This window comes from Halictus rubicundus, chromosome 12 (assembly GCF_050948215.1).
Source record: "Halictus rubicundus isolate RS-2024b chromosome 12, iyHalRubi1_principal, whole genome shotgun sequence".
Classification (NCBI taxonomy): Eukaryota; Metazoa; Arthropoda; class Insecta; order Hymenoptera; family Halictidae; genus Halictus; species Halictus rubicundus.
In genome coordinates, this window is record NC_135160.1 from 14,848,851 (window position 1) to 14,866,316 (window position 17,466).

Genomic DNA, 17,466 nt, shown 5'->3' on the forward strand with positions numbered 1-17,466 from the left:
TAAAGCATAATCTCTTTTAACCGTTGACTAACTGTTGACTTTTTTCCCGTGCTCTGTGCAAAAAATCAGAAAAATATTCAGTAATATTTCAATCGGAACTGCGAGGTGGCCAGCTGAATTTAACTTCTTCCCTACATTTTCCAATAAATACGGGTAAACATGTGTTTTTTATAGATCTTGTATGGCACAATCAAGTATTGGAATCTGCAGCATGGTAACGTAACAAGTATGCATCGTCGACAGAAATTTATTCAGGTATGAAAGAAATTGCATGTGGCGACCGAAGACTTTTGCGCGGTATTGGGCAACGACCGATCCAACCTGCATCACCGGTGCAAGAAAAAACTAATGACTGGCGGAAGACTCGAGTCCTCGAATAATCCGACGACAACGGATCGAGCCGTTGATTCGAAGCAACGACGCGATTATTGCTGCCTCCGGTCTGGTGTACACTCGCCTGAAAAGTTCCTCCCCGCGGCCGACGGAGATGCGTATACAAGCGGATCGCTGCAATCGAAAAGTTTGTTACACGAATCACGGGATTCGCTCGTGGCCGAGCTGGAGGGCTGGAGGGCTGGAGGGCTGGAGGGCCGCAGGAAAAGCATAATCCGGAAAATTGCGGCGGAGAAACAAATTTATGACGACACTCGACTCGCCGGAAAGAGAAGAAGGTGGCCGGCCGCGTAATTTAAACTCTCTTCGTCCGTCTTTTTTTCCCGGCGGTATCACGCCCGGAAAAATACAGGGTCGTCGAGGTAAATCCGGAAGACTCATCGGATAACGGAAAACAGTTGAAATTCCAGGAAAACGTCAATACGTTCTTTCGCCAGTTTGTGCAAAAGTAGCGAATGATACAAAGAATGGAATTACTCGATACAGCCTCCGCTAGCTGCCACGATCTTCTCGAGCTTATATTATTGGCAGCTAAAAAGAAATCACTTGGAAGGAATGCGGGAAGGTCACGTCCCGAGTCATACGTATATTTTCGGCTTTGGCGAAATACGGGCTAAGCGGTCGCACATGCTACGTAAAGCCTGCGGCCCGTACTTCCTTGCTCCAGAGGTGGCGTGCTTCTTCTGTCTGCCGATTCCCCGATCGATCGAGCCGCTAAAGAGAAATGCGTGGATGCAAACTTTCCTTGGTGGGGCAAACGACAAAGAGCAACTCGATTAAGACTCGTCTCCTACTCTATCTTACTCCTTCCACGACGCCATTCCCCCATTCCGAGGGCAAGGCAAGCATCCCCACGCTTCGTCCACGGTCTGGTCAGGTGACGCGTTTCCTCTCCGTCGGGTATGTGACACAATGTCACGCGACCAATCGGGTAACCACAGAAAGAACTTAAACGCAATTTTTCCAAAATTTTCATTACGCGTCATCCGGGAAACTGGTTCTTCCAACTTGACAGAAAAACCAAAGTCGTTTGGTCGATTTGTAAAGAAGTTATTCCGACATGTACAATATATTCGCACGCGGTCGGAACAAGCCGAAAATTCGCTCGATAAAGTATCAGAATATTCCCGGGAGAATAATGTCAGGATAAACGAATGATAATACCGCGGAGGGATGTTATCGAACAAGTCGAAAAGTGTAAAGACATTTCGGGTCTTCTATTTTTATCTCCTAAGAACTTCTGTAAACTTGGCGAACTCCCCCCTGCGATTAAGGCCCGCGATATATCAACATTGACCCGAAAAGTACACGGAAGGTCGCGTAACGCTTGAAAATTCCCCACGAAATACGTATTTGACGTACGAGTTCCGCGATTCATGGCGGCGTCTATGCGATTTTATGGGAGCAGTAGTCGTCCACCTCCGGATCGAGTATTATATCCATTCGGGAAGATCCATCGTCCTCGACCCGATACCTCCAGCCAGGCGGCTTGTTCCGCCACTTTATCGCAGTTCATTTTCTCTGTTTGTATCTTTCCACATTTATCACCTTCATTATTCCGTATTAAAAGAATAAATGGGAAACGCACGATCGGAGCTTTCCAATGGGATCCATTTCGTGAACAAAGAGGTAACTGTTGGTAGCGTTGGCAATTTTGCAAGAAGATTTTCAAAAATTCTTTAAATTTTAAACTACTCTGATCCATAAAATACGGTTCTACGAGTCATCGTTTTGCAATGTAAATTCTGTTTCCCGTTTTTCCAATAAGAAACCAACCACGAACTTGTATTACTTTAACCAAGGCAGGCCGCGCATCGATGATTTAATTGTACCTTGATTAAGAAGTTTTCCGATTAAAAAGTTGCCTACAGCTTCAAGCAACGAGAACTGCTGTTAGTATGGAAATGGTTTTCATAGAAACCGTATACGTCAAGAGGCTTGCCTTATCAAAATGAAAAATAGCAGTTTTCGTATTAGACAGCTACTTGAAAACTCTTTCACAATTCCTCCTCCGCGAATAATAAATAAATCGCGTCACATGGCGGCGTTAATACCTTTTTTTTTTTTTTTTGTTTTGTTCGTTCACGCGATGGCGAGCGCGATCTCGTAATTAATTTGGCAAACACAACCGCAGCGCCGGGGACCGGCCATTTGAATTCGAAACACCGTACGATGATTGCGGCCGGAACAGCGGAGTCCACCGGAAATGCTCTAAATGTAAATTAATTGTAGCCGCGGCTCCGTTTGGAAATTGGCTTAACAGATAGAGAATTGAACGTTTGTTAAATTTTCTCCGATACCGTCGCAAGCAAGGAAACTGACAGGTTTTCAGGTTTTCATCGGCCCTCGTAGCCTCGTGGAACGTCGAGGGATCGGCAAAAGTCGGCCGACCGTTTCCTCGACCGAATCGCGGACCCGATCCAGCTTAATTGTCTCGAAGATCAGGCCAAGATTGCCCCGGCCGAGAACGAACGGAAATAGATAAATACGGGGTTGTTAGTCGGGAATTCGAGACAAGTTGCGCTGAGACGAATAGTTACGAATGACTCAGCTTTTGTTGTCCTTGTAACGAGACACATTGTTCTGATTGCGAGGTATTATGTTCGCTAGAAGATAGCGTACAAGTCCGAAACGAAGCTTTTACTACATTCGCGAATTTACACGATTGTACAGGGATCGAACAAGTTCTAGAACTTTTCGGAACTTTTCTGTTTAACCCTTTTGTTCAGAACTAGACTGCGGATTTTATGCAATTATGGTAAAAATGGGATTGCGGACGTGCAACTCGCGTCTTCCCCACTCTGGTCTCGTGCCGATCGTCATTTCTACTCATGACACACACACACACACACACACACACACACTATACTAGGTTTCTCCGAAATCGTTACATTGTAATAGTCAAAAGACGACGTCTCGACATTCCTGGATTTCCTTTTGACTCTCTCAGAAATCAGCTTGTATGAAATTTAATAAAATACGCAATTAAATAGAAGAAAAATTGTTTGCTTTTAGCTTACTGATAAAACATGTGTATGTTAGAAATGCAAGTTTACTCTCTTAACCTGTATTCGTTGCGACTCCATATTTAGCTACTCTGCTCTTGCATGCTGTTTGACCGTTATCCATAATTTCGACCGCGTCTAAAATTTGAAGACGTTCGTTGCGTTCAAGTTGAAAGTCGGCCAAATTAAACGAGCGATCGCGGTGCCCGTAAACAAAATAAAAACAGCAAGGCCGGGGTCTAGATGTGTCTGAAATAACTAAACCACGAAAACTGGTAATTTCTGGAATAACAGAAATTCCGAAATGAGAGTGCACGGTAGCATGGTACGTACTACGTACTACGTGTACGTGGTAGCATCGAAGGGAACGCGGACAAGGTGCTCCAACTCATAGGCGAGTATATTATTACCGCCCTACATTGTATCGCGCTTGGTTTACTGGCCCGCTTTGCGCAATCTCCTTCTTCCCTGACAAGTGGTCTTTTCACGGTTCGCTGTTACATTATACCCTTTATCATTGCAACGTATGTTAAGGTAATTGCTCAACTTTTTTATCGCTCGACACCAGTGGAAACGAATGGTCCCTATCAAGCAGGTAATAGGCTTTCTTAAGATCGAGTGCACGCGTGATTCTGGTCAGAAGGATGTTAACAAATGTAAACGTTCTAATAAAACCGAGCGTACAGTCGAGCTCAAAAAGATGTCTTCTACCGATAGCGAACTTGTTCCGATCGAATTACAGATACACATTTATCGTGAGACTTTAGTTAGAATATTCTTTACTGTTCAACCCTGATACATGGATACCGATCGATCGGTCGAGATTTATTTATAAAATATTATTTTCTCTTTATTTTCTGGAAAACGTAATGTTCGCTATTAATCAAACTGTGTTTGATTGCGATGGAATCATCGCTCGAATAACGTGTCCATTTGTTACGTATTATTCATATTTCCATTTATCAACGTTGACCGTGCTGTGCCGCTATCTGCTTTTCAAAACAATTTCACAGATTGATGGTTAAACGACAACGAAATCGATACGAAACAAATAACGCTATCTACCGTCGATATGTTCGGTAAGTAGAGATACCGTGCAATGATCAGACATGCGAACCAGAGCATGAATATCCTACAATTTCTAGGATCGAATTGATTTCTATACGGTATTTTTTGAGCGAACCATGTTTTAATCATTCTGCTTCGAAATATTTTGCAACTTTGTACGCGTTTTTGTCGACCTACGTACCTGTTTTTCTAACTCTAAATATTCGCTCGGCCTCTGAACGGCTGACACTCGGTTCGAAAAAAAAAGAAAAAAAAATGAAAACTTGTTGAACAAAGGAATAATCGAATTGATATTATTTCCCGTTATCTAGCATTCTCGCCCCGTGTAGAAGCCCGCGGCGTTCGAATATACGACCGCGAATTCGAAACCGAAAATCCGGAAAGCATTCTGACTTCGAAGAACGGGAAAACTGCATAGCACGGGATTAAAGCTGCGCTCGCACGGAATACCAGATCCCGCGAACGCTTCCGGTCGTTCGAAGCACGCTGAGCATTCACCGTTGTATCTTTCAATAGCGAGGTAATCTTATAAAAGCTCGCGTCGCGATTGTTATTCTCCCGGCGAGCTGCTTCCAGTCGAAGATCTCGCTTAACCGTCATAAACTGAAGTTCCCCTGGTGGGAAAACAAACGGCGATATACATATAACGATGCGGGGCAAACGAGGCGATAGTAAATTAACGTTTAATAGCAAGTTTGAAATGAACGCTTCAAATAAAGGTTTTCTTTGCGGACACATTAATTAGCTTCTTTATCCTGAATAATTTCTCAGAAGAGCAACGCTTATTCGTACGTATCGTATGTCTACATTTATTTGAATACTTCGATATTGGTCACGGAAAGAAATGGAATTTTATTTTATTCTAAAATAGAGGCACAATATTCGTATATTGTAGATTTTGTTTGATATCTTCATCGCGGGTCTGACTCGTTATTATACGTTGTTATTCAACGCGTTGATCGTCGTGCCAATGTTCCGCGTGTCTGTTGCATTTACGATGCTTCGTGTTGAAATGTATGCGGTAATTCTATTCCATTAAACATACTCTAACTTGAACAATTTAAATAAACCGTAACTACTTGTAGTCATCATAGATTTTATGTTTGACCGATCGCACTCCTCAATTTTGTTGATAAATCAATAGAAAATCCGAATAAAGATATCCGAAGAACCGAATGGATTTATCTTCCGAGCCTCTGGATTGTCTCTTTCTTCTGGTTTGCTCACCTCGGTGCGTAGTTGCAGACGTATATGTAGTAGTCCTTGCCAAGCGGACCTTCTCCGCGGGTGCAATGACTAACACCGCAGCCGACAAGATGCGTCGAGGCCCACACTATTTGTGTATAATGTCCGATCTCGTGGAGATCATTCGTCTCGTCGTCGCCGTACTTGTAGTCTTTGTACTCCATGAACCACATTCTGATGGGGAAGTTCCTGGAAATTAAACGAATTCGTCGAATTACCCGATCGTATGAAACTTGCGTTACGAATTGAGAGACGAATTTTCGATAAAATTTCTAGAATTCGTGTAATTTGTCCGTGTTTTATCCGGTTCGGAAAGATCAATATCGAAATAATCGGTCGAGAGACGAAACCAACCGCATAGAACGCATTAAGAACGGAACGCGGTTGCTTTTATAGCTCCGTCGACATTGTTTGCGCCACAAGAAGACAGGAAAGTGAGATCCGCGACAATTGTTCATTGAACATCAACAGGTGGCTCCCAGAAGAGAGTAACGTACGCGAGAGCAACTTATCGTTACACAGAAATAGAACAATAGCCCAGAATTCTGACTTTAGATCAAAGAGAAGTTTCGTGTCCGAACAATGCTAGCCTTTTCTACTTGCCAGGGGAAATACCTAACAGAACCGGCTTTAGAAATATCGACTTTGACAAAATACCCACGGATAGCTGTCAGGGAAAACATTTGTGACGTAATGCAAACAATCTACAAAGTTTAGGCGTGAAAACTCTATTTCTGTAAATATCACGGATATTTTTTATCGAAACTGCGTGGTTTAAAAGATAAAATCTAATCGTGCGTTTAGTTAATATATCCAATATTTCAGGTTTTAACGTGACTTTTTGCTAAATGTGTTTTGCAATTTTTCCACAGGAATGTTAAACATGTTTTTAACGCAAAAAAGATTAATGTAGATTCGATGCGTTGCGAGTTTCAAAATGATAAATCAATTTTGTCATTACTAACCAGAGTGTTCGTCCCGTCGTAATGAAGATGTTCTGTCCACTCTTACCAAAACCATCTAAATATAGACCTGTCGCGTTATCATGAACCAAACCGGGACATTGATTGGCCCATCTCTGCGCTGCTCTGGCCAATCCAGAGTGCCATTTCTGAAACCACAATTAATGTACAATTAGTTCAGTCACTTATCGTAATCGCATGCCGTAACAGTCGTGAATACGATCGTCGCTTGTCGAAAGTTCGGAAATGTCCATAAAAAAAAGAAGAAAGAAACGATAAAATTTTTATTACCCACGAAATTGAAACAATTCCGATTTCACGCGAACTCGCATAAATCAGAATGTAGCATAAAAAGTAACAAATAAAATTATCATAAAAATATTTACGTATTTAGCTCTTGTATTTATCAGCGAATAATTTATCGACGAATGCAGCCATATCAATTTTTTGGCCATTCAAAGCTTCGATCGCTCGGAATTGTATATTGTGTGTATACTTAATTTTCTCGAATAATGCTACCTCGATACAGTTGCTATTCCGTTTCTCTCATAAAAATGTATAACTTCCTACGATTCGTAACGGTACGGCATCCATCTCATCGAATTAAAATTCTCGTATAACCACACTTCATTTATAGTACAAAACAATAGCAGATGCAACTCATTTTTAATTTCCTATAAAAGTCTCGAAGATACGTACGTGTATCCGTGCTATTATTAAAACCTCGCACTGTTATTGTAATTTAGTGCTGTAATTTATTTGCCCAATTTCCACGGTATAACGGTCAGTAAAAATGATTTAAACTGCATTCGAAAAGAAATTGGAATTCACCGTAGCGAGGAACAGATTCTTAACTGGATGCAATTAGTCTAATTGTCTGGAGGTCGTTTAGCTGAAATAATTACATCGTATCGCGAGGAGGACGTGTTAACCGAAACACCGGTGCGATTAATAATCCGTAGAGAAATCTAATTCTGCAGCGAAATAGTCCACTTAGGTGGTATTAGACAGAAATTTCGAACAGAAGTTCCATTAAAGTCGACATTGACTGTCGTCGCGAAAATTACTGGCAATCCCACTTTCATCGTTACGATCGTCTATAAGTGGGTTCGTGGAACAAAAGGAAGAAAGAAAGGGAGAGGTACAACTTGAATAATTTCACAATGCTCTCCTGGTTGACTTCTGGAGATGCAAAATTCGGTTTCAAAAATGTAATGCAAGTTGATGAATTAGAGAATTAGAGAGAAAGCAATTATTTTTACCTTGTAGAAGATCGTGTTTTTATTTATAAACCATTAACAATTAAGAGATATACAATTTTCGATAATACGACAGAAATAGTGGACATAAATCATTTTCATGCATCGTGGCCGTTAAACTCTCTTAGAAAGATGATCGAGGACAGTATTTCGAATTTTTCATTGGCTTTTCCTCTCCAAGTTCAAGGAGATTTTTATCCACGACGACGAAGCGGAAGGTGATATTTTGACACGAACGTTATCTATGCAATGTCGTACACCAGAAAATACAAATTTAACCCCGCTTCGATAGCTAAGGCGGCAAGTTGCATTTTAAACGCCTTCATAAAAATGTATTCACGTATCGCCGAGTGCACACAGACCAGAATCCATCCATTAAATTCATCCCCTGTGGAGACGTACTCTCGCCACGAAATTTCGTAACCCCGAAAAGCGGAGGGGAAAATTATGCCGGCGCCAAATATTCAGACGAGCACCTTCGAAAGACGCAACTCGCTCTCGCTCTCGAAAAATTTCAAACGTGAACATATTTTGGAAAATAGCGTACCCGACACGTGACTGTATTTCCTTTTTTCAAATATGAAATTGCGTTAAAAGTGAAATTAGAAATTAAGCAATTTCCAATGCAGCTCTTCAGTCGTATTATGTACTTTTTCGTTCTTTGAAAAAATGTTGAACAAAAAAAAAATTATTTTATTTTTCTGTTAATAATTCTATACTGTACAATTTGTGAGATTCTTCACATTTTAATCCATTCATAAGAAACTCTTCATCGTGTCGCACAGATAGAAGAATTTTATTCTACAAAAATGTATTTTTCTATGCGTTTATAATACAGTTCCGAAGTTTTTTGTCTTGTTGTACAAATAAAAGAATTTTCTTATTCTACGGAAACGTATACATTTTTCTGTGCATTCGTCGTACAGTTCCAAAATTATGTCCAGAAAATAGAGACCGTGCGAATCCCTTGAGGGTTGATTTCATGCTTTTCATGAAAATCCTTCGTGTTGTAGCTTCATATACTGTACAATCTCGTAAAGTTTCATCAAAATTGGTCTCGGGCTGAGAGTTTTTCCACGCGTCTAACACCGAGAGACTCGTCTAGTGAACGAGCAACGTAGATTTACCAAGAAATTTCGACAAATGTACAAAAATGTTGGTGTATCTTCTCATAACATTTTTCTATCGTATATTAGACGATCGTCAAAGCCTTTGTGTTATTTCTATACCGTGTTTCTTATTCCTAAAAGAATATGGAACACATTTGCTAGTTAATCGCATAATCACAGTCTTCGATTATCTTTTCCCACGCAGTAAATTACTGTAGACGAAACTCGGATCGGTGAGAACGTAAATTCTTACATGTTGAGTTGTAAACCACAATTCTCGACAATCGTATAACAATTTGTTGGAACTAAAGCATCTTCATTTTCGTAAAAGGAACCCGCTAAACAAGTTATATTTACGTTGCACTTGGTATTTGGTCTCTAGTTAGGGTAACTCGAGTGTTATATCTCTATAATGTTCGAATTAATAAATAGTCTTAGTCTTAGCTGTATAATCGAGTTAGCCTGCCTTATCGGTCAGGTAACTTGATCGTACAACTTAACCTATCTTATAACTAACTTAATCTACTCCCGTGCGGCGGCGTCAGCCACGTCGCGTCGGCAGGTGGCCCCGTCGCGCGGAACCGCAACTTCAGGAGTCTCTCCCGTCGACCGTCGACCGTCGACCAGGTGGGGAGGAGATAGATCCAGCCTGCTGGGACCGGGAGGCGGTGGCGACAACCGGAGCCGGTCCGGAGCTGATCCAAGCGAACGTTACAGCACCACGGCTAGGTTGGTCGGGTTCCGTGGGCGGCATCAGGATCGTCGCTGGTGGTGCGGCCTGTAGCGTGTCAAACCGGGGTCGGCTTCTCGTCCAGGAAGTCCAGACCTGGTTCCTGCTCCTCGGTGCACCCCGAGAGGCCTTCGGATGCATCCAGGGCATCGTCCGTTTCCTCCCACGGGTGAAAATTCCACTCGTAGGGTTCAAGGAGGAGCGTGGCTCCTAACTCCCGAAGGGCGTCGACTTCCAGTAGGACGTCTCGGGAGAGTGTGGGGATGACGAGACAGGTCGGGCGGAAGACCCTCTCAGGCGGCAGACTGGTAGAACCAGCTCTAGCTCGCTGCCCACGACCACGGATGATCCGTCGGCGACGCGGACGGACATGTTATTCCCTTCCCGGGTGATACGGGCTCCGGCGTGGCGTACCTCGGAACTGCAAGCGGTGGTGATCTCGCTGCCACGTGTCCTGCCCGTCCTGATCGTACGTATGTAACTGGTGCTCGCGGAGGCAGTGGTGGCAGTGGTGGCAACGGTGGCAGTGGTATCCTGGCAGCCGGGGCTGCGCTGCACTGCGGTGAGCGCTGGACAGCGGGCCAGCCTGTAGCGGGTCTACAGGAGGTACGGTGTTTTTTCGGCGTCAGACCTTGGCTCGGTAATTATCCGTTCGGTCCATGATCCTATAGTCTTAGAACTATCAACTATACCGTTATATTATTTTCTACCAATTAACACGATTAAAAGAACGAATATATTTCGATTTCAAACCATTTTGTTGCAACGGAGGTAGAATAATTTAATTTACATCGAGAGATCTGCAGTCTATATGTACATTACATGTTATGTATTCATTTATGCATATATGCGATCTAAAAGCACCAAAAGTTTTCCGAATAGAGTAGCTATTTAAATTTAACGAGCATTGTAGAACATTTCGATTATCGATGCAAGGGTTAAACTGCTATTCAACTTGAATTTCATCCTGTCAGGAAATTTTGCACATGTAACGAGGGTCGAATAAATTTCCCGCAGTAGTTTCACCGATAACGACCTCGTGCGTATCCGTCAGTTAGTTCGAATCGAATCCGTGGAATGCTGGCTGCCACGACCAGATTCCGCAAAACATTGTTACGGATAACAAACTCCCGCGTTTTTGCCATTTAATTTGAATTAAAGTCAGATTGTGTGCGCGCGCGCTCGCGGCAACAAGACAAGTTTTTCGCGTTGCCGGCTTCAATACATATTATGTACCGTGTTGGATGACGACCCAAGAATCAAATATTCCTTTTACCGTTGCAGCTAATTATTTATCGTTTCGTTTCACTCGATGTTTTACCATTGTGTCGATTTGACTCGCGAGGGACACATTAATTTGCGAAAATGAAGGACGGACGACGGGTGAATAGAATAAAGAAAAAGAATGGGTGGACGATGTACGATGGGTGTCCGCTGGAATTGAAAATGGAGGAAAATCTTCGACGATTGCATTGTTCGAGAGGGCAAGTGTGAAATAAATGAATTGGAAAGCCAGTTCCAGTTCCAGAAGCACGCGTGAATCGATTAAGAATACCAATGGCTCGTGCGGAATACGATTATTGTCGCATTTAGCGAACTACGACAGGTTCTAAGTCGGGATCGTTCTGGCCAGCACCGAGCGGAACCATCGGATAGCGTTTAAGCGGGTTTCGAACGGATCGTTGCTCGTTTGAGCGAGTGAAAATATTTGTAACGCGGGAACACCTAACGACGGTGTGCTCTCTTCTCTTCTGCGGGCAAATCCCCTCTCGACGACGCAACGAGCCGCACGGCCCTGCTCGTCACCCGAAAAAACAAACCGACCGACCAGCAGCTGCTTTTGTCGCACCAGCTAACGAACCGCGGGAAGGATACAAAGGAAATACGGCGTTCCACCGAGTTTACCCTTTATTTGATAACTCCACTGTCCCGAGAACATCATTCTCGCGCGGTTTAATTGGAAATTCCGCGTCGGCGAACATCCCCATTTCAATTCTTGCGGGTTTCTCGCTTTCTTCGCCCTTTCGGAATCGACGTTTCTTATACAGTCATCTCTAGCAGTAATCAAAATCGTATATAATAAAATACTGTGTCAGAATGTTGTACACAGATGACTCTTTACGCGTTTTCAAGAATTCTACAATACACGGTATAGTGTTTATTACTGTGAAGAAAAATACTAAAATTATGTAATATTATGAGAATCTCGTTTATCCGAGACATCCTGCGAACCTGGTTAACGTCAAGACAGATTCGTATCGGCAAGATTAATCGATTGGAGAGAGACAATCGAAGAAGAAAATGTTGATAAATCTCCTACAGATACACACTTCCGAAATGGTACATATGTCGTCTGATAAATGGCTGAAGAAATGAGGTGCATATGGAAGGAGGAACTCGGAAATTTAGTTGAATGGAACCTGGAAATGGAGAGCCGGAATTCGGAACGTGTGTGATAGAAGTTGGATGAGGGATGTACGGTGGTTGCGATGTATTAGATCACGTAGCTAAGAATGGAAACACGATGCGAGGGTTTTATACATTAAGTAACACAAGCGAAGGATCCATCTTCGAGACGTGTGAAGCCATCCGAATTCGGCGGGGAGTAATACGATCGTGCTCGCGCCCGCACCCGCACCCGCACCCGCACCCTTCGAGTAATGGATATATTGTAATAGAGGATACAACTTTCGGATATAAGTGAGTTGCACGCGACTGCGCCTCTCTAGGGACACGCGGACAGTACCGCATGCGCCGTACAGAGGAACAAAAACTGGTATGTCAAAATACGGGGCATAGTCGGAATTCTTCTGCAGTTCTAAAAGAAACAGTGGAAACTTGCTCGTTGTTAGTCAGTTACATCGATTTGAACAAAAGAAAGTTAAACGAAAAAATTTTTGGCGTAGAATTTTGATCAGGCCTATTAATATTTCAGTAGGATTTTCAATCTCTTAACCCATTCGAGTAAAAGAAAAATTAAGTAAAGGCATAACTTTACCTCGGGAAGCCAGAAATTTTTAACTATTTTTTTTTTTTTTACGCAATCCTGTAGATTTTGGCGAGAAAATGTGGAAAATCCAAGTTTCAAAACAGAAACAGATGATATCGAAGATATTGAGCAAAGCTTCGATTGCATTACCGAGACTGAGCCATAAAATCGAAAGGAGAACGACATTGTTTATAGAGAAAGTAGTTCCGGAGTCCTAATTATGTAAACTGCAGTTCCTGCGTAAAGTTTAATGTCGGTTTTACTGGGATAAACATGATCCGAAAGTAATTTCCATTCTCGCGATAAAACTCACCGGCTGCTTGGCTCTTTTTGCCGAAGAGCTCCGGGAAATCGTGCAACTAATAGCGCTCTTTGCACAGAGTCGTTCTAAACACACCGAGGTCGTTAATGAAGATTGGGAATACTTCTGCAGATTAATATCGGAGGGATAAGAAGTAATCGAATGCAATATACTGGGGGGGGGGGGACTTACATAAAAAAAACTTTATATATATAATTAAAGTGAAAACTTAACGCAACGATGGTACAGTTTTATACTTGGTGATTGGGTCCCTTGCCCTAGATGAGAGAAATGCAGAAAATTCGCGTGGCAACCAGCATATTAAATACCGCAGCTTCGAAATGACCAACTTGTTTGGCTGCCAACGTAAGGGTTGAAGATTCGCTAAAAATTGATCCACCCTGTTGGAAAAACCTTTCGCCAAAGTATATTCGACGGAATAAAAATCTTCCCGGAAAACCGATCACGTTAAATGCAGTCGAACGTAATTTCCATAGAAAGGATGACCAAAGAATCCGGATTCGACGGGGACGATTCCATCTGGAGGAGTGCTCGAAAATTACCGACGGTATCTGCGTCGCGGGATTTCGTTCAGGAATCCGGCAAAATCGATGGGACTTGAAAGCAAGCGAAAGAGGCTCGAGTAAAGGTTCAACCGGCGCGGCGCGGCGCGGCGCGGCGCACGGCCGATCCGCTTCATTCGCCTTTCAGGGTTATGAACCCGTGACGCGTTCACAGCACGCCAACAGATCGGAAGACTATTTACCCCCTGTGGAAGGTCAGGTTCGATTTTTTAAAATCGCACTCTCTATCGATGAATTCCCAACGCACAATATTCGGTGGCACTTTAATACTTTATGTTTATATACACGGACGATTACTCTGTCTTTATAGATCGAATCGCAACGTATCGAACAGAAATCTGATAAGCGTGTCTGTGCTCGTGCACAGGTGTATTTTTGTATTGAAATTCGAATAAAAAGCGAACGCGTCGTGAAACGCACGAATAATAATTTTCTGAGAAAATGACTGGATTGGTTGAATTTTGCTCGTCGCCGAGTGCCTCGTTGCATCCCCATTGGATGACCGTTGCGCGTCGGTATTTGTAACTAAGCTACAAGGAAGATCATTAAGCACTTACCATCGTGAGCATGTTAGCAGCGGGCGGTTTGACCTGAGTGCGAAAGTAATTGTGGGTATCGACGATCTTCTGCCGGACCTTGCTGCTGCTCGTCCTGATTAGATTGACAGGCACCCTGTCGCCGTAGAGCCGCGGCGCTGAAAGCAGAGGCAAACGTTCCCCTCTGAACAACGTCTCGATAACCGATATTCGTTGTCAATAAAAGCCTTCTCTCCTCTCTACGCGTTGCTCCATTTTCTTCCCTTTCTTGCCGGGACAAGTGCCCGCTTTAAACGAGAATATCGACTGCGCCGCTACGTCCAAACGGGCAATAACATTCTATTTTCATACCCTTTACCCTCCCGACCGTCTCAAAGATCAAAAAGGGGGAACAGAGTCAGAGAGAATCCCGTAGCCCGAGAGCACGCCGCGTCCGCGCCGTCGGGAAAATGTGTTTTCCTTAATCTCGTATGCGGAAGCGTTTCGGGCCACGGAGATTCGTTTCTTTCGATGCCACGAATGAAAGGGAATGCGTAAAACCCGGGACGCTCCAACTGGCCCCATTACAAGATTTCCCAGTCGAATGTCTTGTCCTTTTCTTTTTCTTTTTTTTTTTTTTTTTCCCTCCCCCGTTCTCTTTTTCGCCCGTGCGTGGACGAGCAAATAGGAATGTAAATTCTACTGTTGGATGCGAGAAGGGCCTCGGGACGCTCAGGCGCTTCTTTTTTTTTTCTTTTTTTTTCTTTTTTTAGCGAAATACTTTATTAGATTCCACGTTTCTTTTTGAACGTGGATTCATTTGAAAGTTTGAAGCTCCTGCGTCGACTGTCCATACTTGGTTCATTTTTTTTCTAACATGGTTTTCTAATGCGCGATATGCTCAGTGGGAGAAGACACGTTTCTAACAATAACGGAAAACTGTTTTTTACGATGAAATCTGTCGTAGATTTGAAAATTTTTTAAACGTGTACTCATTTTACAATTTGAAGCTTCTAAATATAAAATAATAGTTAATATAAAATGATTCCTCACGACTTCATCATCGAGTTTATTATCGTTAGCGATTGCTCAACGATGCATTCAAAGCAACTGCGTATCGAAAGTCACAGAGAAAATTTTCATTTATCGAAAATCGTGAAAAATAGGTTAAAAAGAAGTCACTGTTTTCGCAAACTTCCAACTAGATATAGGTAATCGATAAACGGTTGTTCTACGTGCGAAAATAAATAAAAAGTAGAATTTTTGTAAGGCTTCAAATTGTAAAAAATTGAGTTCGCGTATTCTATTGGGACGTAGCCAAATGAAAATGTTTTCGGCAAATTTTTGGTTCGGATATTCTCGAAAGCGAGATTTATAACGAAGAATGTTTTCACACAATTTCCCGTAGAATTAATTATGCACGCGAGCAGATAGAATCTCAGTTTTACCGCATTTCACAGTAGGAATTATATAATTTTGTTCATAATTACAACTACATTTTCGAGGTGAGAAAATTACAAGCGTTCGATTTGATGCACAATCCATATTCAATTCGATTGGAATTTCAATTTCTTTTACGTTTCCCTTGAATAAGTCCGGAGCAAAATTAATGTGTCCATTTCATTGAGTTTCTTTCATTCGAACTACGTTGATTAAATTTTCCTAAACAGAATACTTATACATATCGTTTTCGCACAGAGATCGTACAAGATCCAACGTTCGATTGTCTTTGGCGTATCATCTCTTGGACTCGGCATAGTCCTCGTACTCTGCATACTATGCTATGGTAATCCTTCCGTAATCTCTATTAGGGGGTTCGAACCATTGTTAGCGAGAATTCCTGTATCCACAAATCGAACATCTAATCACGATGTCCTAACAGAGAACTTACTACGCACCGAGCACGCTAAGCAGCTGCATTTGCCGAGTGCTCTTGTTCGCAAGTCCTTTACAAAGAACATTAAGAGTTTCATTGTCGCTTTGTCGTACGAATTTTTTACACAGCTGCAACGATTACAATTTCTTTGTCCTCGTTAATTTCCTACACGAGAGAGAACTAAAAATAGTTGCACTCGGGTGGCCCACATCTTAATTAACTTAACTCAATTAACTTTCCTGACCTTGTATAATTCGTCTTTACCAACGATTTCATACGACATTAAAAAACATATAGCATCGCATTTAAAACACCGAAGGTCCGATTTACCAGGAACACCCTACATTTCAAATTAGTCACTGGCAACCGCTGTCCCGAATTTACTTTAGCAATTACTCGCTGGACGATAATTCATCGGGTGAAGGCGAGCACATCTGAAAGTAGTTTTCGTAAGAACATCGGCCACGTTGCTCACCCCGAAACAGCTTGTATATGTAAAACCAAAAACTTTTAACAATGCGTAGAGGAGGTTAAAAGATACAATATATTACAGAATCCCGCATGTCGCAGCATCGGGAACCGAGTTTTGATAAATAATGCCTAGGATTCCGTGTCTCTGAAGTTATAAATGTGCCGAAGACGTAAACAGAAGCTAAAGTACACCCTCAAAAAATCAATATTTCCAAAAAGGATGAATAATGCTATCGATATTTCTACCGAATGGGGTCAGAAATTTATTGTGGAACCTGTGCCAGCGACTTGTTGCGAAACGATAGAACAAGTTTACGACGTACGATATCCCAGAGAGCACGTAACCGAGGAACAACAATATTCGATGATCTTGATCGTAGAGCGTGAATGTTTGAAAAAACAGAAATAGAAAATAAAATCTGGTAAAACGCCGAAAATACATCGAAATCTCTTTTCTATTACACAGGTTTCCGAACCGTGCCTTTTATCCTTAAGTACGTGTGTGGTGTGTGTGCACGCGTTTCGAAAGTTTTCGGATCTCGACCCGAATCCGACAAGGATTCTCGGTTCTAGACTCGATAGTTTTGGCTACCCGCATATCTCGACGATCTAAATTTCTTATGCGAAGTCACCTGTTTGCTATGAAATCTTCTCTCGGCTCTACTCCCTTCCCAACAAACCTCAATCTCCATTACTTTTCCTCGCAGTGTTAGCTGCTGCTTCGCCAACTCTCGACGATCCACTATTCCGCTTTTTGAGCAATGCTGCTCAAAAGTATCCAAACTATTCTTCAATGAGAAATTCTATCGATCGATGAAAAATGCTTCATTTTCATTTTTAGACGTGTACTAATTCAGGAATTCTTATGAATTCTAGTATAGTAAGTTTCAATGGTGCTTCGGACGGGTCTAAAGAGAAAATCTCGAAAAATTCACATTCACACGAATATGACAATAAAA

The 17,466-nt window shown here is 42.3% G+C and overlaps 1 protein-coding gene across 3 annotated transcripts in view; it reads right to left on the minus strand.

The window, feature by feature from the left end:
- LOC143359820 (cysteine-rich secretory protein 3) overlaps window positions 1–17,466 on the minus strand; it is a 122,120-nt gene that overhangs the window by 4,124 nt on the left and 100,530 nt on the right. For all 3 annotated transcript variants that reach the window (XM_076798097.1, XM_076798096.1, XM_076798095.1), the window contains 3 exons: window positions 14,203–14,339; window positions 6,677–6,822; window positions 5,694–5,900 (listed from right to left, as the gene is read on the minus strand). In XM_076798097.1, coding sequence (XP_076654212.1) covers window positions 5,694–5,900; window positions 6,677–6,822; window positions 14,203–14,339 — 490 coding nt within the window. The remainder of the gene's footprint in view (window positions 1–5,693; window positions 5,901–6,676; window positions 6,823–14,202; window positions 14,340–17,466) is intronic.